This window comes from Mus caroli, chromosome 4, assembly GCF_900094665.2.
Source record: "Mus caroli chromosome 4, CAROLI_EIJ_v1.1, whole genome shotgun sequence".
In the NCBI taxonomy this organism is placed as follows: Eukaryota; Metazoa; Chordata; class Mammalia; order Rodentia; family Muridae; genus Mus; species Mus caroli.
Window position 1 is genome coordinate 130,509,599 of NC_034573.1, and position 20,867 is coordinate 130,530,465.

General features: G+C 53.8%; 1 protein-coding gene across 1 annotated transcript in view; it reads right to left on the reverse strand.

Annotated features, from left to right (window-relative positions):
* The window catches only part of Padi1 (peptidyl arginine deiminase 1), a 33,097-nt gene extending 13,011 nt beyond the window's left edge, over nucleotides 1–20,086 (reverse strand). The window contains exons 1-10 of the mRNA XM_021159794.1: nucleotides 19,874–20,086; nucleotides 6,825–7,005; nucleotides 5,976–6,048; nucleotides 5,142–5,203; nucleotides 3,752–3,866; nucleotides 3,536–3,661; nucleotides 2,459–2,631; nucleotides 2,270–2,373; nucleotides 1,213–1,336; nucleotides 859–966 (exon numbers count right to left, since the gene is read on the reverse strand). Coding sequence (XP_021015453.1) covers nucleotides 859–966; nucleotides 1,213–1,336; nucleotides 2,270–2,373; nucleotides 2,459–2,631; nucleotides 3,536–3,661; nucleotides 3,752–3,866; nucleotides 5,142–5,203; nucleotides 5,976–6,048; nucleotides 6,825–7,005; nucleotides 19,874–19,965 — 1,158 coding nt within the window. The 5' untranslated portion in view covers nucleotides 19,966–20,086. The remainder of the gene's footprint in view (nucleotides 1–858; nucleotides 967–1,212; nucleotides 1,337–2,269; nucleotides 2,374–2,458; nucleotides 2,632–3,535; nucleotides 3,662–3,751; nucleotides 3,867–5,141; nucleotides 5,204–5,975; nucleotides 6,049–6,824; nucleotides 7,006–19,873) is intronic.
* Between the last annotated feature and the right edge of the window lie 781 nt (nucleotides 20,087–20,867).

Below are 20,867 nucleotides of genomic sequence, written 5' to 3' on the forward strand. Positions count from 1 at the left end.
GGGAGGCAGAGGCAGGCGGATTTCTGAGTTCGAGGACAGCCTGGTCTACAAAGTGAGTTCCAGGACATCCAGGGGAACACAGAGAAACCCTGTCTGTCTCAAAAACAAAAACAAAAACAAAAAAAAAACTTGTGAGCAGCTCGGGACTCTCAACACACCCATCAGGAAAAGAAGGCCGTCAGAAGCCTCAACCTACACCGTGAGCCAAGAAGAAAGAACACCATGACTTCAAAGGGAACAGAGGCCGAGGGATCGCAGTGCCAAAAGCAGACGCTCACTCTGCAGGAGACTTAGGGCTCACAAACCCACAGAAACAAGGCCACCTCGGGAGAAAGTGCAGCCGACTGTCAGGCAGGGGCCCGAAGGCGCCGGTTAGGATCGGGGCACGGTGCCCCACTGCCTTACTGACTTGGCAAGTTGCTTAACCTCCCCAGCCTCAGTGTCCTTGGTCCTGAAAGCTGGAGGGCAGTGTGAGCTGTGGCACCTGCTGCCATCCCGGAACAGGAAGTAGCGCAGTTCCTGGAGCGGCGTGCTCACTACGGTACATTGCCCCTCACAGTCAGGGCTGGCATTCCAGTTGACTCCCCACCACTGAGAATGAGCCTCTGACCAAGAACTTTGCTGCTATGCATCTCCCAGGATGCAACTGTGTTGGTAGTGGGTCTCTATTTGCATATGATTTGCATGTGGTTTGCATGTGATTTGCATTCTCAGATGGACCCTTCCACCCACTCTCCTGCTTGCTGTCAGCGCGCACACCACTCTCTGGACCATAAAGTTCCACCAGGGCTCCCAGGAGAGGAGCCACCGTAACCTCCCAGCTCCCCCATCCCATCCCTGTGTACTCGGGCCACATACCAGGATCCTCTTAAGGGCGAAGTCCCTCAAGCCTCTGTTTCGGGGGGAATCAAAGACCACAGGGAAGGATTTGTGAGGGGCGTCAATGTAGCCAAACTCCAACTCGTCCTGTGTGAGGAAGAAAGACCTACAGCAGGCCTCCTCAGAGGGTTTCGGGAAAGATGACCCCAGAAAGGACACAGGAGACCCATCCCAGAGTCAGGGCGTCTGGAGGAGGCAGGGAAGATTTCTCCTGCTGGAGGATGGCTCCTAGCTCTGTCCTGGTTGCTCTGGCTCCAGCCAGGCAGGCCTGTGTCCCCAGGCTGTCACCTACCACCCACTCACGGTTCTTCTCTGGGTTAGCCTTGCACACACCTGGATCCAGCGATCATTGCGATTCTCTGCCCGGGGACAGACCACTAGTTTGCAGTTGGCCTTTGTGGCCAGGTGGGACATGTCCTCCAAGAACTTGTCATTGCGGCCGTGGATATCTGTCACGCTGCAAGGACAGTGACAGCGGCTGGGACCAGAATCCAGTTGAGCCAGGACTGTGTCCCTGAGCTCTGAGCTTCAGATCTATCTATACCTTGGAGAGGCTAGGAGACTTGTGTGTGTGTGTGTGGGGGGGGGGNGGTCTTGTTCTTAGAGCACATCAGACGACCAGTGCATGAACAGAACAAAGCCAGGCTGTGGAGCCCAGAGCCAGGGTGCCTGAACTATCCCAGGCAGTCCAAGGTGGCTACGGAGGTGACCCAGGATTGATGTCACTGGTGGAATATCAGTAAGTGGGCTAGCCTGGTCTTCTCAGAGCAGAGTGAGGGTGAAGACTCTGAGCAGACAGGAGGCTGGGACACTCCTGGCTCCAAGTGTACAGATAACCCTGCTTGGCCACACCTTCCTTGAATCTGCATCTAGCTCAGTGGGCCTGTCTCCACCTCTACCTGTGATATCTCAAGGGCTGGCCAGCAGAGGCCACCAGATACCAGGCCGTGGCAGAAGGCTCACGACAGCCAGAATGGGTCAGTCTTGGTGTGGGCCATGTGGCTGGGTCCCTAGATACTCAGAAAATGCAGTAGTGACCCAAGAGGGGTGAGGCCAGGTCCCTACAGTCACTAGCACAAATGTGGGGCTCACCTCCACCACCCAGGGTCTCATGTAGCAGAGGCTAGATTTGAACTCCCAGTCTTCCTCCCTGTACCTCCCAAATGAAGGATGGCAGGCCTCCACCACCACACCTGGCCCCAATACCCAGACTGAATTCAAGGCGTCTGGGCCATCAGACTTAGAGCAGGTGCTGGTCGCTGTGTCCTGACCTCCACTGCAGTCCTGTGGCAGCTCAGGGGATGTGACACCATTCCTGAATGATTCCAGCTGTGTGGCAGCACTGCTCACTTACCTCTCTGGTTTTGGCAAGGCGGGGCTGGGGGCTCACCTGCACACGTACAGCTCCAGGGGTGGCTGAGTGTTGGGGGTCATGATCCAGGGGGCCACCCGGAAGGTCACGCTGTCAGTGAAGACTGACACCTCGGAGAGGGGCTTGGGGGGAGGAGAGTTCAGTGGTTTTGTGGGTTCCTGGGTGCCCCACACCTCTCCCTTGACACAGCCCTTGTATTGAACCTACCCGTGTGTCCACCAGGCTGACACTGAGAGAGAGCAGCCCCGAGAAGCTGGCATCGGGGAAGGCGAGCCCTTCCACGTAGAACTGGATGGTCCTCTCCCCAGAATGCCTTTCCACCTCATAGGAGCTGTGACGGGGCCCTAGCACCTGTTTGTAGTTGGAGAGGGATGTCCCACCTAAGGAGAACAGGGTCAGGCCGGTGTGGAGACTGGGTTGGGGCTGGCAGGACAGGAGGACAGGAAACCTGTGGCAGGAATCTGGGCCCAAAGCACCCCTGGGGAGCTCTGCTTCAGTTCTCTTCCAGCGCTAAGATGCAGAAGCTGTGTAACCTTGGCTCAATGACTCAACCTCTCTGAGCCTTAGGTGAAGTGTATAGCAGACAAATAGAGAAAAGGGTCTGACCCAAAAGGTGATGAGGACCCAAATGTCTGTCCACGGTGCTTGTAAACAAATTATGCCAAATAAGGTAATCTATACATGGACTATTACACACCCACAAAGAAGCAATGAAGTGGCCGTGCGTGCACACAGTGGATGAACCTCATTGGAGGTGTCAGAAGGTAGTGGGAGTGGCTTCTGATGGGGTTGAGGTTATTAAAGATACCACCACTGAGCTGCACCCCAGTCCCTTAAAGTCGCAGATTGTGATTATAAACTCCAGCAATTCAGCCAGGATTTGAAGCCAGGACCTGGGTTCCGGGCTCTAAGGTTCCTGCCCCTTCCTCTCCTGCTTGGGCGGGGCCACCAGACCACAAGAATTCAGTGCAGACTGGCTGGCTTGAGGAGCCAATGAGTTATATGGGGTCAGCGGGGGAGGGGTGGGGGAGCGAGGGGGGTTAGGGACCTTGGTGCCCAACAAGCCTGGTTTGGAGCTCTCCCTCTACCTGACTGTGTGGCAGTGACTGTGTTTGGGCCTCAGTTTCTCCCACTGTGCAATGGGAGGAGCAGTTGGGGCCCCCGACCTTGGGTATCATATGGTTCCCTGATGGAATAGCCGTGCAAGCCACAGTGAGTTACTGAAGGGTGACAGACCCAGGGAACATGGAAGGAGGAAAGATGTGACAGGCCACAGCCACTCACCCCGGGCACAGAAGACCTTCAGTCTTCTGGAATCCGACAAAGATGCCTTCAAGACCAGCTTGTGGCTCTCAAAAAGCTCATCAGGGCCACCACAGCTCAGCACCATTGGGGACATGTCCTGCAGGTCTGGGAGAGTGGCTTTTGAGACAAGCCCCAATAACAACCCAGACCCCCCTCCATCCCTCCTCCTCACCTCCCATGCCTACTGTCACTCACCCTCCAGCGACCTCAAATGGTTAGCGTGCAGGTCTTCCCTGGACCCATGGATATCTCTGTCACAGTTTACCAAGAGGATGGCCCCGGAGCCCCCAGGGCCCCAGCGCCAGGTTTTCTGTGGCACACAGGAAGGCTTGGATTAGTCAAGCCTGGTGATTCTGGGAAGGGGACTAGACATGGCCTGGGCTGGCTCAGTGCTTAGCTCAGAGACTTTTACATTCTGGGTTTGCTTAAAGGTTTAACAAAGGACTGCGGGCACTTGGAGCAGAGCTTCCAGGAAGGCTTAGACCCAGAGATGGCCATCCTTGTGTAGTATACAGTGGCTGTGCCCAGGACCCACCGTGAGGAAGCAGGGCAGTGTCACTAATCACAGAAATGACCATGCTTTGGCTCTACCTAAGACCCACTCTGATCTCTATGGAGAAGAGGTCTCCATTCTGGCAGTCTCCTGGGCCCAACACTCACCAGGGTTTTGCAGGTCCTTCCAAGCTGAGGATCAAGATGCCTGACTCTGGGGTCAGCACTGTCCCCAATACCCTATGCCTTTTCTCCATTTTGCAAGAAAGCAAAGAGAAACTCTTGGGCGGGAACCCTGAGGTTCCAGTTGGTGCCCAGCCCCAGGTCTCCAGGACTGTACAGGTTCTTTGCCTCTATGGCACCCTTGCCCACCCCTCTGAGCAGACACCACCCTGCGCCCAGGTCCAAGACATGGTTTCCTTGTAGCCCCCAACTACAACCCCCTCAAGCAACCCCGTGCAGTGAATAACCTGCATAGCCAGTCAGGTGTCCTGCCCCACCTTGTCCAAAAGACTTGAGATCCAGGCTGCCTCTCTGGATCTTTCCTTACAAACGGTACCTCCTGCCCCTGTGTGACAACATGCTTTTTGTGGGATAACTCCATTCTTTGTGGCCTAGCTGTAGCTGAATACCATATCCCCCTATACCAGAAGGAGGTCATTCTGTTATTCAACAATCCCTTGGGGCTGGAGAGATGGCTCAGCGGTGGCTCACAACCATCCATAATGAGATCTGACAGTCCTCTCCTGGTGTATCTGAGAACATCTACAGTGTACGTACATATAATAATAAATAAATCTTTAAAAAATCCCTCATGAAGCACCTGACATGTGGAGATGTCCAGATTTGAACCCCCTGAACAGAAACTATACAGCAAGCAGAATAGGACAGACCAGAGAGGGTAAGTGTTTCCCCCAACAGTCACACAGCATGTCTGTCACATAAGCCTAAGCTACTGCTCACTTGAGCCAGTTTGGCCATCCTTCCGTGGATAGACCAGATCCTGTTCTTTTAGAAGGAAGGCTGTCTGCTGCCAAGATCACCCAGGTCTCTGTTTCTCAGTGCCACACTCTTGGGGTATCCAGGGTCTCACCTTGTCACCAGAGCTTTTCTTCACCTTGCCTGTGCGTCCTGTGTCGACATCAAGGGACACATCTGCAAAGGGCAGACAGGTCACCTGTCGCTGTACCTGGAATGGTCCAGCCAGCTTAGCTCCCACCCCAGCTGAGGACCCAGAAGCCTAGCTCTGGAAACTCGACATTGAGGAATGTGTGTTGGCCTCAGGGCTCTGGCTAGAGCGACATTGGCAATTCTGGTGTCGGAAGGACACAAGTCCCTGTCTTGTCCATGTACGCTGAGTGACTATGTCTTAGAGACCCTGGGTTTCTTTCTTTCTTTTTTTTTTTGGTGTTTCGAGACAGGGTTTCTCTGTATAGCCCGAACTCACTTTGTAGACCAGGCTGGCCTCAAACTCAGAAATCCGCCTGCCTCTGCCTCCCGAGTGCTGGGATTAAAGGCGTGCGCCACCACGCCTAGTGACCCTGGGTTTCTATGTCACATGCAGGGTACCCTTAACTATATATAGCCCCTGGAGACTTATGATCAGGGTCTGCCATCCTCAGAGGATGCTGCAGTGGGCTCTGGGTGAAAGAGGCCCATGACTCTCCATGGTTCTAGGTTGGGACAATGGGACTCCCATGAGGAAGCCACTGTGGATCAAGCTCATAGCAGGGACATTGCTAGGCTTTATTGTCTCTGAGCATGGCTTGGTCTCAATCCCTATGGTCCTAGAGATGTTTGAAGTTCCCAAGAAGCCGAGGGGTGAGGTGGGTAGCTGAGGCTTCCCCCCTAAGGCCCTGAAAGCTTCAGTCACCGTCACTACGTCCAATAGCTACCGTGTCCAGAGGCAGGCAGGAGCGGGACTCACCAACAGCAGTTAGGTAGAGCACACTGTGGGCCAGGGCAGCAGCCTCCTGTGACTCAAAGTACGATACCTTCACCTGGGGGAAGAGAGTCAACCCTGAGAGAAGGCAAGGTGAAGCTATTTGGCAATTGTGACCTGGGGTACTGTTCCAGGGCCCCTCACAGTTTAAGGAGAAAAGAGGGCTACAAAGTTGGGTATGGCCACTCCAGGTCCTTCTGAGGATATGAGAGAGACAGACAAACTGGGGCTACTGTCTTTCCTACTGACCTAGACAGCTTGACCTTCCTTGACGTTATTCATCCTCTGTAGAGAGAGGGAATGACCAGTCTGGTCCCACAACCAGTGAACGCCAGGACTTTTGCCAAAGTCCAAGGGCTCCCACCCCTCCCCCACTTGCCCCAGGGGACAGGATTCTTTCCAGAGAAGGTTGGCTCAGGCCCTGCCTACAGCCATGTGCAGAGCCCCACACAGGTCCCAACTTGCTCCATCATAGAGAAAGCACCGGGCCAGCAGTTGAGGACCATTCTGTTATTCAACAACTGCAGTGTGTGGGAGACACCAGGGCCAGCTGGGAGCTGTCGGTCAAAGGTGGCTTGCCGGATACATGTGGAGACTTGAGTGGGTGTGCTGGGGCCCTGCATTCAAGTACGGCCATGCAATCCTTCATGGGGAAGCCCAGGGGCTTAGGGGCAACTGCAGGGAGTAACATAGAGGTGTGTGGATCTGAAGGGTGTCAGTTGCTATGTGGTGTTGGGGTGGGTGAGATGGGTCTGAGCCTCTGCAGATATCCCAGGAGATGGCTGGGCATGGGATACAAGCTAGTCCCCCACCCCGACTCTGGATGTTGTTTACCTTGAAGTCATGTAAGTCCTGACTGACTGTGTCCGCCACTACCACCATGTCCACGTTGGCATCCAGGGGCCAGTGGGCCCAGCCTGCGGGCTCTGCCACTCGCGAGGGATCGTAGACCATGTAGATCTTCACCTCAGAGCTCCCAGACACCCCGAAGGTCTTGGCACCTTTGGGCACATCACTGTGGAGAGGGAGGGAGAGAGACTGAGAGGTTCAGAGAGTGATGATGTGAGGTAGAAGCTGGGTCCTGGGACCGCAGCTGCTTAGGAGGCACCCCTCATACTATTGCCTGGCTGAATGCCCCCTGCCCCTGAACGTACATCCATGAGGCTCACACCCCAGGCTTCAGGGCTCTGTTTAAATGCCCCCCCTTTCAATAACCCTCCTCAAGTGGTTCGGGTTAACTGTCAACTTGGAGCATTATAGAATGATCCGAGATGGTTCAGAGGGTATAGATACCTGCCGCCAAGCACCCTGGGAGATCTGAGTTCAAGCCCCCCAGGCCCAAATGGCAGAGTGAAAGAGCCAACTCCTTCTGACCTCCGTTCATGTATGTGCACAGGCATGCACAAATACGCCTTTTAACATGATTGTGATTGATGTGGGGAGACCCATCTTAATTGTGGGCGGGGTGGTTTCCTGGGCAGGCAATCCTGGATGGAACAGGGTAGAGGGAGGGCTGAGCAGAAGTGTGAATTCATGACTCTCTTGTGATCTGTCTGGTTGTTTTATCACAGCCACGGGAAGAGAAACGAATACCTACCCCTATCCCTCTAGCTAAGGTCGAGTCACCTCCTGCCCGTCCCAGCTTTGTCCACCGTGCATGTCACCAGCCAGCTGTCCTGCTAGCTCAGTTCCCGAGGGCAGCCAGTTTGCCTAGCTTGCTGCTGGATCCTCAGTGTCTGTGCGGAGCGCTCAGGAGATGTGTGGGAAGGATGGAATACAGTCCCGCTTTCTACCAACCCCCAGGGCTCCCTCGGGCCCATCTGCACTGGAGTGGGGCCTCACAAAGCAGCTATTCTCTGTCCCTCCGAGGAGCCCCAGAGCTCTTGGCTCTGGAAGACAAGGATTCAAGCTGTGGAGCCCCTCAGCAGCTGGATCGCCTGCCTGCGGTCCTTCTGTAGCCGCAGCTTCAGATGGAGCAGACTCAAGCTTTGGGGCACCCAGAGCGAAGCCAGCAGTATCCTGGGGAGATGTGTTGCCTATTGACTCGACCAATACAAGCTGCCTACCTGTGTCAGGCACTCTCCTGGGGTCAGGCTCCACAATGCCCTCCTCCCTAAGAGGACATCCGGAGGGGGGCAGAGGGAAGCAGAGGTGCCAGTGTTCAGGGCTCTACCATAGTGTCTCACGGCTGTGAGGCCCCTGAAGACAGGCCCACTTAAAGAGGCCCCCCTGACTACACGTACAAGATGAGAGGTCTTTTCTCTTATTCTCCTAGCCGTGCCCTTTCCTGGGACCTTTCCTGAGAATCCATCCAAGCAAGCCTCTAGAGAAAACCCTCTTACAGTCCCCTACATAGTCACCCTGTCCCCACCAAGTTACTGTCTTCATTGACCACAGTGATGATGGGCACAATTCAGCCCCATACTGTGCTGCACTGCAGTGCCACCCTACTGATGAGGGGAGGGACAGAGCACCACAGGCCTCCCCTGACCATTCCCAGAACTTCCTCCAGCTGCATACCTGTTACCATGGAAACCACACACATTTCCCCTACCCCAGGTGTTCTCATCCTCTGATTTAGAGTCTCACTGGCCACCAGGGACAGACCTGCCCCCACAGTGGCTGTGGACCCTCTGAAGCCTTATCCCCATGGCTACTGCCGTGCTGACCGTATCATTCTGGGTCCCAGGTGTTCCTTGATTCTCAGCGTCCCAGACTTGAACCCATCAAATAACCAAGGTTGACCTTGAATTCCCGAGGCTCCAGCCCTTGAAGCGAGTTGTTCAGATATCAGCATTACAGTGTTCCATTCCTCCCTGCTGGCTGTCACTCTGACCTTGTCCCCTGGTCCAGCTCCCTGGGGACCAGCTCCCAGCCCCAGTGACCCTAGTACCCTTGCATCTCCTTATGCCCACCCGTGCTTCTGATGTGGCTGCCCGCACCTGGCCTCAGGCATCTCTCTGGGGTCCCACACACTGTGACATTACTGGGGATCCACCTGCTGTGGACAGCCCTGTCAGGACCTTTCCTGAATTCCAGCACCCCCACCCCAGGCCTCAATCCCCTGGGCCTTTTGCACCCGACCCTCTCAGCCTCTGAAGCTTTGGTCCCAGGGCAGTTTGGGCTGAGCTTACCCTCTGCCAGCTGCCTGGCAACTCCCGCAGTTGCCAAGGCCGACTCCCAACTCAGTCCCTGAGCTGTGTGCTAGACATGATGAGGGATTGTCTGGATCTGTGGCTGCTGATCTTGGGTGTGACCCTTGACAGTGACTGTTGAATCTCAATCTCTCTCTCTCTCTCTCTCACCTATGCCACGGTCCCCTTCACCCCAAGGGCAGGTCACCTGTATATCACCTATATCTTATCACACCTGTATCTTACCCCACCCCAAGCCTGTCCCTGACCTGGACCGGAGGTGTCATTTGCACCCCACTTTCCCTTCTCCCTCACACCCAACTTATGTGCATGGCAAACATCACCTGTTTTCATAACTTCTCCCCCCTTCACTCTCCCCAGCTGTTGAGACCCTCTACAGACAACTCCCACTCCCTACCCGCCCCCACACCTCCACCCAGGCCACGAGACTCACTCCATCTGCAGAGCTAGCACCCTTTCCCTTTTTGCTTGAAACATACCCACAGCTGGCTGCAAACCCCTGGGCTCTGCTTGCTTTCTCCTCCACCCAGCCTCAACAATGCTGCCCTGCCCCCATCCCCAGGTTTAACAGCCTTCTGGGGACACTTATATGCATATGCGCTTATTGTAAAACTTATCAACACGAGGTATATCCTACAACGGTCACACTGCGTCTTACTCCTTATTGGCGAGTGCCTTGTAAAGGCTCTAGAGCCCATTTCCCCTCACTGTGGCTGGCTGTAGCTGCAGCTCATTCCACACTTTGGCCAGGCAATAGTGTCTGTCCCAGATTGATCATTATACCACCAATAAAGCCATTGTCATTGAATCTGATGCCTAACTTGAATGTGGGTTGGAAGCAGAGGGGTGTGTACGTGCGTGTATGCGTGTGTGTGTGTGTGTGTGTGTGTGTGTGTGTGTGTGTGTGAGTGTGTCTGTGTGTGTGTGTACGGGAGCACAGGCGCCTAGTGCCTAGTGTCTCCCCCTCCTTCAGGACTTGAGCAACTTCGCAGAGTCAGTGCTGGAAGCTGTGGCGGTTTGAATGAGAGTGTCCTCCAGTGGGTCCTATATCCTGAAAGCTTGATCCTCAGTTGGTAAAAGGATTAGGAGGCGGAGCCTCGGGGCGGGGCCCGGGAGGTGTGGCCTCGGAGGAGGTGTGGCCTCAGGGAGGTGTGTCACTGGGGCTGGGCTTGGAGGCTTCTAAAATCCTGGCCCTTCCCAGTTCTCTCTCCTTTTCCGTCTTCTGTTTGAGGATCAGGTTGTAAACGCTCGGATACTGCACCAGCACCATGCCTGTCTGTATGCTTGCCGTGCTCCCTGCCGCCAGGGTCCTAGACTCTACTGCTCTGAAACCAGGGGCCCCAAATTAAACACTTTCTTATATAAGTTGCTTTTGGTCATGGTCACAGCACCAAAAGACAGAAAGACCCACCTTTGAATTCAAGCTAATGCTTCAGTAAAGGTGCCATATCCCATCCCTGTCTACCCACCTCCATAGCTAGGGACTAGTCAGTGGCTTCCCTTGAGAGGCAGCTATGAGCAGAACAGGCCTTCAGGGTCCTTCTCTGGGGCACGCAGGGGCCTATCCAGCTCAATCCCAGGGCCTTCCAGACTCTGGTCACCCTCACCCTGTCCATGTCGGTGGCAGGTGTTCAGTAAGGTCCCAGAGGACCAGGCAGTGTTACCACAGCTATTTCTTGTGGTGCCCGAGAGAGGCAGGTTTTGCCAGGAGGGTGCTGTGTGCCCTTGGATTCTCATTCCCTTGGCATCCTGGCCTTACCCCTCCTGGAGCCTTGGGCATTGGACTGGCACTACAGGTCTGTGGGTGGGCCATAAATTAAAGGACAGATTGCGTGGGAGCTGGAGTAAGGCCAGGAGGTCCACAGTATGATCTGCTCCCTGCACACACCATTATCCATAGTGCCTCTCTGTGGGGTATCTGGCACATGTCCCCAAGCTCACAGTCAAAGGAAACCTCCTCCTAAAGTGACAGGACAGGCGTGGTGGTGCCGTCCCCTAGTCTAAGCGCTAGAAAGGCAGAGGCAGGCAGATTGCTGAGTTTACTCCAGCTCCAAGCCAGCTGGGGCTACATGGTGAAACCCCATCTCAGAGAGAATGGGGGTCCTCCAATGGGGGGAGCCAAAGGGGCTGTGCTGGTCAGGTTTTTGTTGTTGTTTGTTTGGTCAACATGACACAAGCTAGGGCTATTGGGGACCATCATTGGGAAAATTCAGATTGTCCCACAGCCAAGTATGTGGGGGCATTTTCTTGACTCATGATTTATGTGGGAGGGCCCAGACTATTGTGGGCGGTGCCATCTCTGGGCTGGTGGTCCTGGGTGCTATAAGAAAGCAGTCTGGAGGACCGGAGAGGTGGCTCAGGGGTTAAGAGCACTAACTGCTCTTCCAGAGGTCCTGAGTTCAATTCTTAGCAACCACATGATGGCTCACAACCATCTGTAATAAGAACTGATGCCCTCTTCTGGTGTGTATAAAGACAGCTACAGTGTACACATATACATACAATAAATAATTCTTTTTTTAAAATGAAGAAGAAAAAAGAAAAAAAAGAAAGAAAGAAAGCAGACTGAGGAAGCCATGGGGAGCAAGCCGGTATGCAGCATCCCTCCACGGCTTCTCCTCAGCTCCTGCCTCCAAGTGCATGCCCTGAGCTCCTGTCCTGACTTCCTTCAGTAGCTCCTCACATTCTTTCCTGTGACTGGCAAACAGTTCTTGCCAGGCTGTGCCAAATAAACTCTTCATCGTCAAGTTTCTTTGCCCACGCACGGTCTTTATCACAGCGATAGAAACAAATTAGAACATTGGCTCTGATTGCTTCTACTACGCTCTTCAAACCAAGCCCTCGTCTTCATCTCTGTGTCCATTATCAGCCTGAGACATCTTCCCTTCCCCCCCCGCCCCCCCCCATCCCCCATCTCTGGTCTCCCGCCCCCTGCCTCAGCCTCCCCTCCATCTCATCTCTGCTGGGGCAGGGGCATGGTGTCTTGTGCTTTTTCAAGACCCATTCAAATGCCACTGTTTTCCTGAGGAAGGAACTAACCTTCCCTGAGTGTGATCTCTGGTCCCTGATGGACCAGAGATCCTTGGTTTCCCCCTCCACTCAGCCTCCCCTGAGGCTGGTGAGGGCACTGGGGCTGGGGCTGCTGTAAAGTGTGCTCTGATTGGTGGTTGCTGCTGTCAATCTTCTCAGCCTGTGCCACCTGCCCTGGCCTAGCACCGCTGTCCCCCTTTGCAGCCTGCAACACAGGGCGTCCCTCCAGGTCTGTCTATACGCTGGAGACACCTTCACCAGCCTGACTCATCCTTGTAGCTTGTAGCTTGGAGCAGAGCCAGCTAAAGTAGTGGCCAAGGCTGCCAGAACCTAGAGAACACCAAGGGGCCAGGAGGGTGGAGCTCCGCCCTTCTAAGTCAGCCCGCTGACTCAGTCAAGTGCCTGCTGGGGACATCTGTCCAGCTGCTGGGGGCCGAGGGGCGTTTCAAGCACCCCATTTAGCTAAGTTTGTGATACTCTTGCCCGTGTCTCTGTTTCATTCCCAGTAACTCTCTCAGGCAGGCAGGGCGTTCAGAGAGGTGAGGTAACCTTCCTCAGATCACACAGCAAAGAGCAGTTATCTCCCCTCTCTCACAAGGGCTGGCAGGACAAGGAGCACATGACTGGCTCACATGGCCGGAGCAAGTCCTGCTAAAGGGAGGGAGGAGGTCATAGGTGAGGATGAGGAGGTCTTGGAAATGGCAGAATTTCCACACAAGCTCCTCAGAAGGTTTCCTCGTGAGCAAGCCTGGGGGTGGGGGTGGTATCAAGCAGGAAAGCCACCATCCTAGTCTCCATCCTCACCTGATTTTTCAAGGTCAGTGCAGGCCTTAGCACAGTGTCCATGACTCTCTGGTCCCAAGAACAGTGAGCACGCATGCACTCCAGGTCCCCAGGGGCCGAGGGCTCATCATGCCCCCCCCCACACACACACACAGGACTCAGCCTGAGCGCTTCCCACATCCCGCAGCTTTCTACGTGGCTTCTGTAATTATAAAGCTTTTCCTTCTGCTATGCTGCAGACTTCTACCCAGAAGTTTCCATCTTTCAGGCCACCTACTCTCAGGAGGACGAATATTTGTGCTACCCACCCACACTTGGGCATCACCCGCAACAGAGTCAGGAGCTGGGTAGGTAAGGCTTGTGAGAGGCCTGTCTGGGCAGTGGCCCTGCAGGAAGGATCAGGAGGTACAGGTTGTCTCAGGGATGAAAACAGAGAAGGTCACACAGGCCCAGGTGGCTGGAGCTGATGACAGGTGGCCAGTGTCCCAGGCTGGCCTGGCCCCCAAAGTCTCTAAGCCTGAGGGACAGCGCTGCTCCTATTAAGACTGCTTGCGGCTCAGTCTGAACACCCTTGTACTGTGTGACGTGGGCACGGAACCCGGTGATGAACAGCACCCAGAAGAGACACCATGGTCCCTGCTTTGCTCTCTGACTCCGTCCCCAGTATCTGCCTGCAGAACAAGGATTTACAGAGCAGAGAGGAAGCTCTGAGCAGTCACACACGGGGCTACACAGCAAAGAGTTGAGATTCAAGCATGGAGCATGTCTAGGGGTGCCCCCACCCCACCACTCACATGGACTCTGCAGCAGAGAGAATCCCCAGAGATCAGTCTTCCTTGCAGTAGAGCTTACAGAATCTGGAATCAGGCAGATGTGGGTTCAAATCCCAGCCCCGGCAGTTGCGGGCTCTCTGTCTTAAGAAAGTCAATCTCTCTCTCTCTCTCTGTCTTAGTTTCTTTGCAAAATGGAGACCATAGTCCTTTCTGCCTTGCAAGCTTGCTGTGAGAGTTAAAGGCATATTATAGGAAGCACTGGAAGTCGCAGCCGTGACCACTGCTGCTACAAATGGTGCTGAGGGTCTTGGAGGGGTGGGCACCAGACAGGAAGAGACGGGGACCCATGCATGAGAATGCTGTGTGATCCTTTCCGTCTCAGCAGACCGAGGTGCCAGACTAGGCTCATCACCACATAAACCAGCATCATGAACAGTGACTGCTGTCTAAGATGGCGGTGTGCAGGAGGATTAGGAGTTCAAGGTCACACTGGCTCCTGTAGCGAGAGCCATCTTATACAAGCAAATAAAATCAGGGACCGGGGAAATGGCCCCACTGGTAAATCCTTGCAGGTGAACTCAATGCCCAAAATCACATTTAAAAACCTAGGGGTGGGCTGGAGAGATGGCTCAGTGGTTAAATGTGCTTACTACTCTTGCAAAGGACCCAGGTTCAATTCCCAACCCTCACTAGGCAGGTCACAACTGTCTGTAACTCCAGTTCCAGGGGATCTGATGTCTTCTTCTGACCTCCTTGGGCACTGCATGCATATATGTGTATGTATGTGTGTATATATGTGTGTATGTATATACATGTATGTATATGTGTGTATATATACATGCGTGTATGTATATATGTATATATGTGTGTATATATATGTCTGTGTGTTTATATGTGTATATGTATATATATGCGTGTATGTGTATGTATGTGTGTATATATGTGTGTGTATATGTATGTATGTGTGTATGTATGTATGTGTGTATATATATGTGTGTGTATACACATATGTATATGTGTATATGTGTGTATGTGTATATATGTATGTGTGTATATATGCATATGTGCATATGTGTTTATTCTATATGTATGTATGTGTGTATATGTATGTATGTATACACATATGTGTGTATATGTGTATATGTGTGTACATGTGTGTATATATGTATGTGTATATGTATTTATGTATGCATGTATGTTTGTATGTATATGTGTATATTCTGTATGTATATATGTGTGTGTATATGTATGCATATATGCATATGTACATCCAGACAGAGCACATATAAGAAAAAAAATAAAAGCCTGGGTGACTCATATACCAGGAAGAACCAACAGGAAGATCTCTGGAGATCACTGACCAGAGAATCTGCTCTAACTGGCCAGTCCCAGGTCCCTGTCTCAAAAGAGCCAGGGTGGATGGCTCTTGAGGAAATACACCCAAGATTATCCTCTGGCCTCCACACGTACACGCGAATACAGGAGCACTAATACATATGCACATACACACACCCACATTTTAAAAACAGCCCTCATGAGGGCTCTCAGTGAGCTCTCTAAGCAGGCACAAGCCAGGTGAACTAGGGTAGCCGACCAGGTTGTTGGGAGGGGTGCCGCTCAGACACCTCTCAGCCTTGGCTCTCTCCCTCTGTCCGTCCCTTTAGCTGTGTGCAGCTGGCAGGGGTCACAGAAGGCCATGCATGGCTCACTTCCCTAAGGTCTGTGCCACATGGGGCGTGGCTGTGACCTCTTCTTCCAAGAGATAGTGATCAGTGGTTCATGGGCACCTTGCAACGCCCTGTCATTGCTCAGTGCAGGCTGCCTAGCAAGCCTAGGAGGATGGCCGGAAATGGCAGGCCTCGCCACAGTGGATACAGGGCTCCAGGTGGCAGCTGCCACTCACTCCTTGTCCTTCGAAGCAGAGGAACTCTGGAGCCTGGGACCAAAGTACCCCAAGAGAAAGGGCCCGATTTAAAATCGGTATACCAAGTCATTTTCCCCTTGCCAAGGAGATCTGAGACCTGTGGGTGATGAAATTCCTCATTAGTAAAATGGTGAAACTAGAGATGCCAACTGCACAGGCACACAATAGGTGACCTCACCCGTACATACCTAGACTGAGAGAACGCAAGCTCAGAGGGGCTAAGTGACTGGCCCAAGGTCACACAGAGCCTTCAAGGACCAAGAAGACTCACAGCTATCATGTTCTGAGAAACCACCAAGTTGGCCAGCCCTGGAAGCTTCTCTCAATGAAGCCAGGTGAGAGGGGAGGACCTAGCCCTCCTCTCTCTTCACCAAGTCCAGAGGTTGGGACCACATGTGCCCATGTCCAGAGCCTTGGCTCGAAGCATGCCTGTTGCCCCTCTGCCGAGTCCCTGTGGAGTTAGTGACCTATCTTCCATCCAAACTAACGATATGCCCGAGGCCTAAGCCAGGAGCAGTTTGGTCCAAGGTATGGCCCCCAAGGGCTCATGGGAAGTACTTGATAGTAATGTTTCAAAGGGGCCTTGAACTCAAACCCAGAATGCCTGGAGTCCTGCTCTCAGGGTGCATTTGGAGGCCCAAACTCAGATGCGTCTCTTCTATGAGGCCAGGTTGTCTCGTGTCCACAAGTCCCAGTTTTCTCAGTGCCAGCCCAGACTTGCTAACAGCTCTGGAATCCTCCTGGCCTTTCTCCAGCCAGCTGAGCACGGTAGGCGACAGCTGTGTCTGTGGAGCTGAGGGAACAGGCCTGTGAGATAGATAATAAATCGGGTCTCCCGTTTTGACATCCCCGAGGATTGAACCCAGGGCCTCGTGCATGCTAGGTAAGCACTCTACCACTGAGCTACACACCCAGCTCACTTTTTACTTTTTATCTTCAGACAGAATGTCACACACTTGCCCAGGCTGACCTTAGACTTGTGGTCCTCCTGCCTCAGTCTCCTAAGTGGTGGAATGACAGTATGGCCCCGCATCCGGCTCCATGCTCTTTATGCTGTGAGGATGCCCACTGTTCACTTACTGTTCTACCCCTGACAGCCCTCAGGCGACCAGGGGACCAGAACAGTGCTTCCTTCCTCTGTGGCCTCATACAGTCCAGGAACTCAAAAATGGAATTGTTTGAACGTCACCTCCCAACAAAGGCGCTCTTCCGTATGCAGGTACAAGGACAGGCTGGAGCAAGGAGAGCGGGTGCCCAGCCTGGTCCCAGCAGCACCTGCAGCCCGTCAGCCCCTTAGACTGGGATCCCAGCTCTGCCTCCCCATGCTCCCTTGAGGCTGACAGCACTTATTTACTCAGCCGGGGAGAGTCAGACAGATACACTGTAGGACATGGTTGGTTTTGGAATTCAGGAAGCCCAGGAGATGCTCAGGTCTGGTCCTTCCTGTAGCTCATTGGAGAGTTTCATGCACCTCACCCCCCACCCTGCCGCCATACTCCTTGCCCCAAATCCCCCGAACATCTTATTTCACTTTGCTGAAAGTGAGGTGAGACCATTGATGTAGCCCAACGGCCTGAAGGGGTCAGGGTGCTGAGGCAGCCTATTGGGGATGGGAGTTGAGGTGGTGAGATGACCCACCAGGAGAGAGGCATTAAGCTAGCCCCGTGGCTGTAGGATGGCCTACAGTCCCTGTTGAGACTAGTTACCTCATGGCACACAATTAACCCCACATACAAACATTTTTTCAAATAGCCAGGCCATGTGGCCTCTGGGGAGATTAATCATTTCCTCTGATGTCACCTTATACATTATCATCTGGAGGTTCAAACTCTGGGCAACTCAGATGACCGGCATACCTCATACTTGGGGGGACCTTCCCCAGGCTTATCAGCAAGCAAGACCAGTTTTGAGCCCCTTGGCCTCCGCTGGAGCCAGTCACCAAGCAAAGGGGTGGAGAAGCCCTAAGTTCATCACACCATCATGTGTGGCCTGGTTCTAACCCAGCCCCTGGGGGAGCCTCAGGCTCCTGGAAGTCCCGGCTTACCCATTCAAGGTACCTTTCCCACTGCCACTGCCTCTGGGCAGGAGAATTCCTCCTCGGCGTCACAAAGGCAAATTCTTGTGTCCCTTGTAAACTCTGGGTAGCTGTAATGTTAGTCAGCGCTCAGGGACAGAGCTGACACTGTAGTCCCTCCCAGAGTCAGTCAAGGGACACCACAGCCAAGGCAGCTCCCTCTGCTTTCATCAGGGCCAGTTACACGGAAGGACAATGCTAAGGGCTTGGTGTCCCTCCATATACCCTGTGCTGACCTTGTCCCCTCCCCCCTCTGAGGAGCAATGGGAAGAACAGATGTGAGAGTGCCCGCAGCTGGTACAACCTATCAGTCTCCTACCACAGACAAGCACAGGCAGGTCTCATTCGTCTCCCCCAACCCATGATGGCGGCACTGTTGAGTTCACTTGGAGAAACAGAAGCAGGTTCCCAGAAGGGCAGTGTCTCGTAGGAGTGAGACCACACAGCCAGGGACCAACAGAGCCAGGATGCACACAGGGCTGCATGTGTAACCGCCACACTGAACTTCAGAGGGGCCCAGATCATCCAATCAGGACTCAGAGCCCTGGGCAATGAAAAGCCAGGGACTCTAGAAGTTAGCTGTGGTGGGGGTGGGGTGGGGTGGGGATCAGGGGAGGGATGGGGGTGGGAGGGATGGGACCAGATGGGGATAGGAACCGGATGACAGAAGGTAGACCTGGCACTCTGCCAAGTGCCTTAGTAGAGTAACCCAGGGCTGAGGTTTGAAAGAACCTTTCTAGAAACAGCCTTGTCCCTAGGCGAGAGCAGGACCCTGGATTCAGGCAGGCGGGACCCACGCATGGGCTCTCCTTCCCTGACATCAGTGTCAAAGCAGGACTCCCAGATGCTCAGGGTACAGATGCTCCATGCCATAGCTAAAAAAATATTCTGGGGGCTGGTCCCGGGGTAGAACATTTGTCTAGCATGTGTGAAGGCCCAGGGAGCACCAAAAATTCTCTCTCTCTCTCTGTCTCTCTCTCTGTTTCTGTCTCTCTCTCTTTCCTTTCCCTCTCCTTCCTCCTCCTCTTCCTCCTTCTTCCCCCACCTCTCTTCACTCAATGTACCCTAGTCATTAAATCTAGATTCGTATGCTAAACGGGCAAGATTGGATATAATTCCATTAGCCACTCTGGATCCCAGTGGAGGGTAGTCAAAGTCTGGCTGTCCCTTCCCGTCGCTGTCCCCGGGACCCTACACCATTACAGTAAGACAAGGCATCAGTGAAGCTCAGACAGGCAATGGCTACAGCGCTCCCCCATTTGCCTGGGCAAACGTGGGACTGAGCCCCAAGGATGAGCTGAGTTCAGATGGTGCCTGGCAACTCCCGGCCCTCAGCTTCCTGTGGAAGGCACCTCACCTAGAGCTCCACAGGCCTCAGAGATCACCAACTTCCACAGTGGTCAGGTAAAGAGCTGAGGCTGCCGCCCAGGCATCCCTATCTAAGCAGAGCCAGGACAGGGAAGATTTGGGTCGATGGGGAAAACTGAAGTCATGGCTGTCTTATTCAGATGTCGCTCTTGCCGCCATCACAACCACCATCACCACCACCACCACACTGCCATCATCATCACCGCTACATCATCACCATCATCATCACCATCACCATCGCCATCACCATCACCATCACCATCATCGTCTCTTGCCAGCCCAAGTCCCAGGCTTTGCTCCAGGATCACTTCTTAAATTAAGTCATTGAGTTATGCCTTGACCACTCCCTCTTAATCCCAGTCACTCTGGTTGTTGTCCCTGGCTGGCCTCCAAGGGTCAAGATGTCACATGCACACCCCTAACCGCAGAGAGGTGGAAAACTGGCAAGACGTGGAGGTAGGAAGGGGGGCCCAACCCTCTTCCCTGGCTCGAGCCCCACTTCCTTCTGCTGCTCCATTTGAAGACTGTCATGTAGAACCCAGACAGAGCTTGGCCCCAGGACTCAGGGTCATCTCCTGAGCCCACCTTCATTCATCCAGGGACCCAATGTCCTGACCCCAGTGCACCGGGCAGACCCAATTTCCTTTCCCCACAAGCTCTGAAGGCAGCTCCACCATCTCTGGTGTCTGACATCACCCTGCCAGCTCCCCTCCCCTGCATCCTCTTTTGCCTGTGGATCCCCTGCCCTGAGAACAGGAAAGCGTCCCGGGTCTTACCTATAGACGTTCACCAGTGTCTCCACACCTACCACGCACACAGCGTGAGTTGGCTTTCTCAGAGACAGCTGCACAGCTCTCGGGGAGGCCATCCTGTGCTGAGCTTCCAGTCTCCTGGTCGGGTCAGCTTGGGTGCCCAGCAGCCACAAGCCCCAGCTGCTCCCCGGCTCCCCAGATCTCCTTGGGGACACCCGGCTGCCGGGTAGGAGCGTGTGTTCTGATGGGCTGGAGCTCTCTCCTCCCTTTTAATTTCACCCTGCAACCTGGGGAGCCTGCCTGAGCCTGGTCCCCACCTCCTGGCTCCATGCCCAGTCACCTAAGTCATGGGTTGTCAATCTAGGAGGCTGGGAGGGAGGTGTTTGAAACTCTCTGTGGGGTGGGAAGGGGACCTGAAATCAGCCAGGTTTGGCTGCCAACAAGGAAGCTCAGAGGGTCCCAGCCTTGCCACCCAGCCTCTTGGTGCCTGAGCCCACCCTGCGACTGCCTCTCTGAGGGCTCACACTAAGAAATGTGCAGATTCTATCTCCCGACTGAGGCAATCCAGTCCTCAGGGCATTGTGTGAGGTTCGAACCCAAGGCCTGACACTCAGAGGCTCGAGAGCTCCCCTGGACTCAGTGACCCAGTGTGTGTGAGCTACTGAGACAGGAGGACCTCATCACGGGGTGAAAGTTCACGGTAGTGGAAGAGAGTTAGCCTTGTCTAAAAGATGTGCTGGCAGCTAGTCAGGCCTCTAGTTACATTGCTAGAGAGTGGTAGAGCTGCCTGCGCACAAATCCACCAGGAGGTGATGTGCTGGTACCCAGAACTCAGAAGTTCCTAGAAATCAGAGGGCACAAAGTCAACGAGTGATCACCTTGACCATGGGCTAGAAGTATTAGGTCGAGATGCCCCACTCTACCTCCTTCACTTACACGTCTTTCTTCTCTCTTTCTTTCTTTCTTTCTTTCTTTCTTTCTTTCTTTCTTTCTTTCTCTCTCTCTCTCTCTCTCTCTC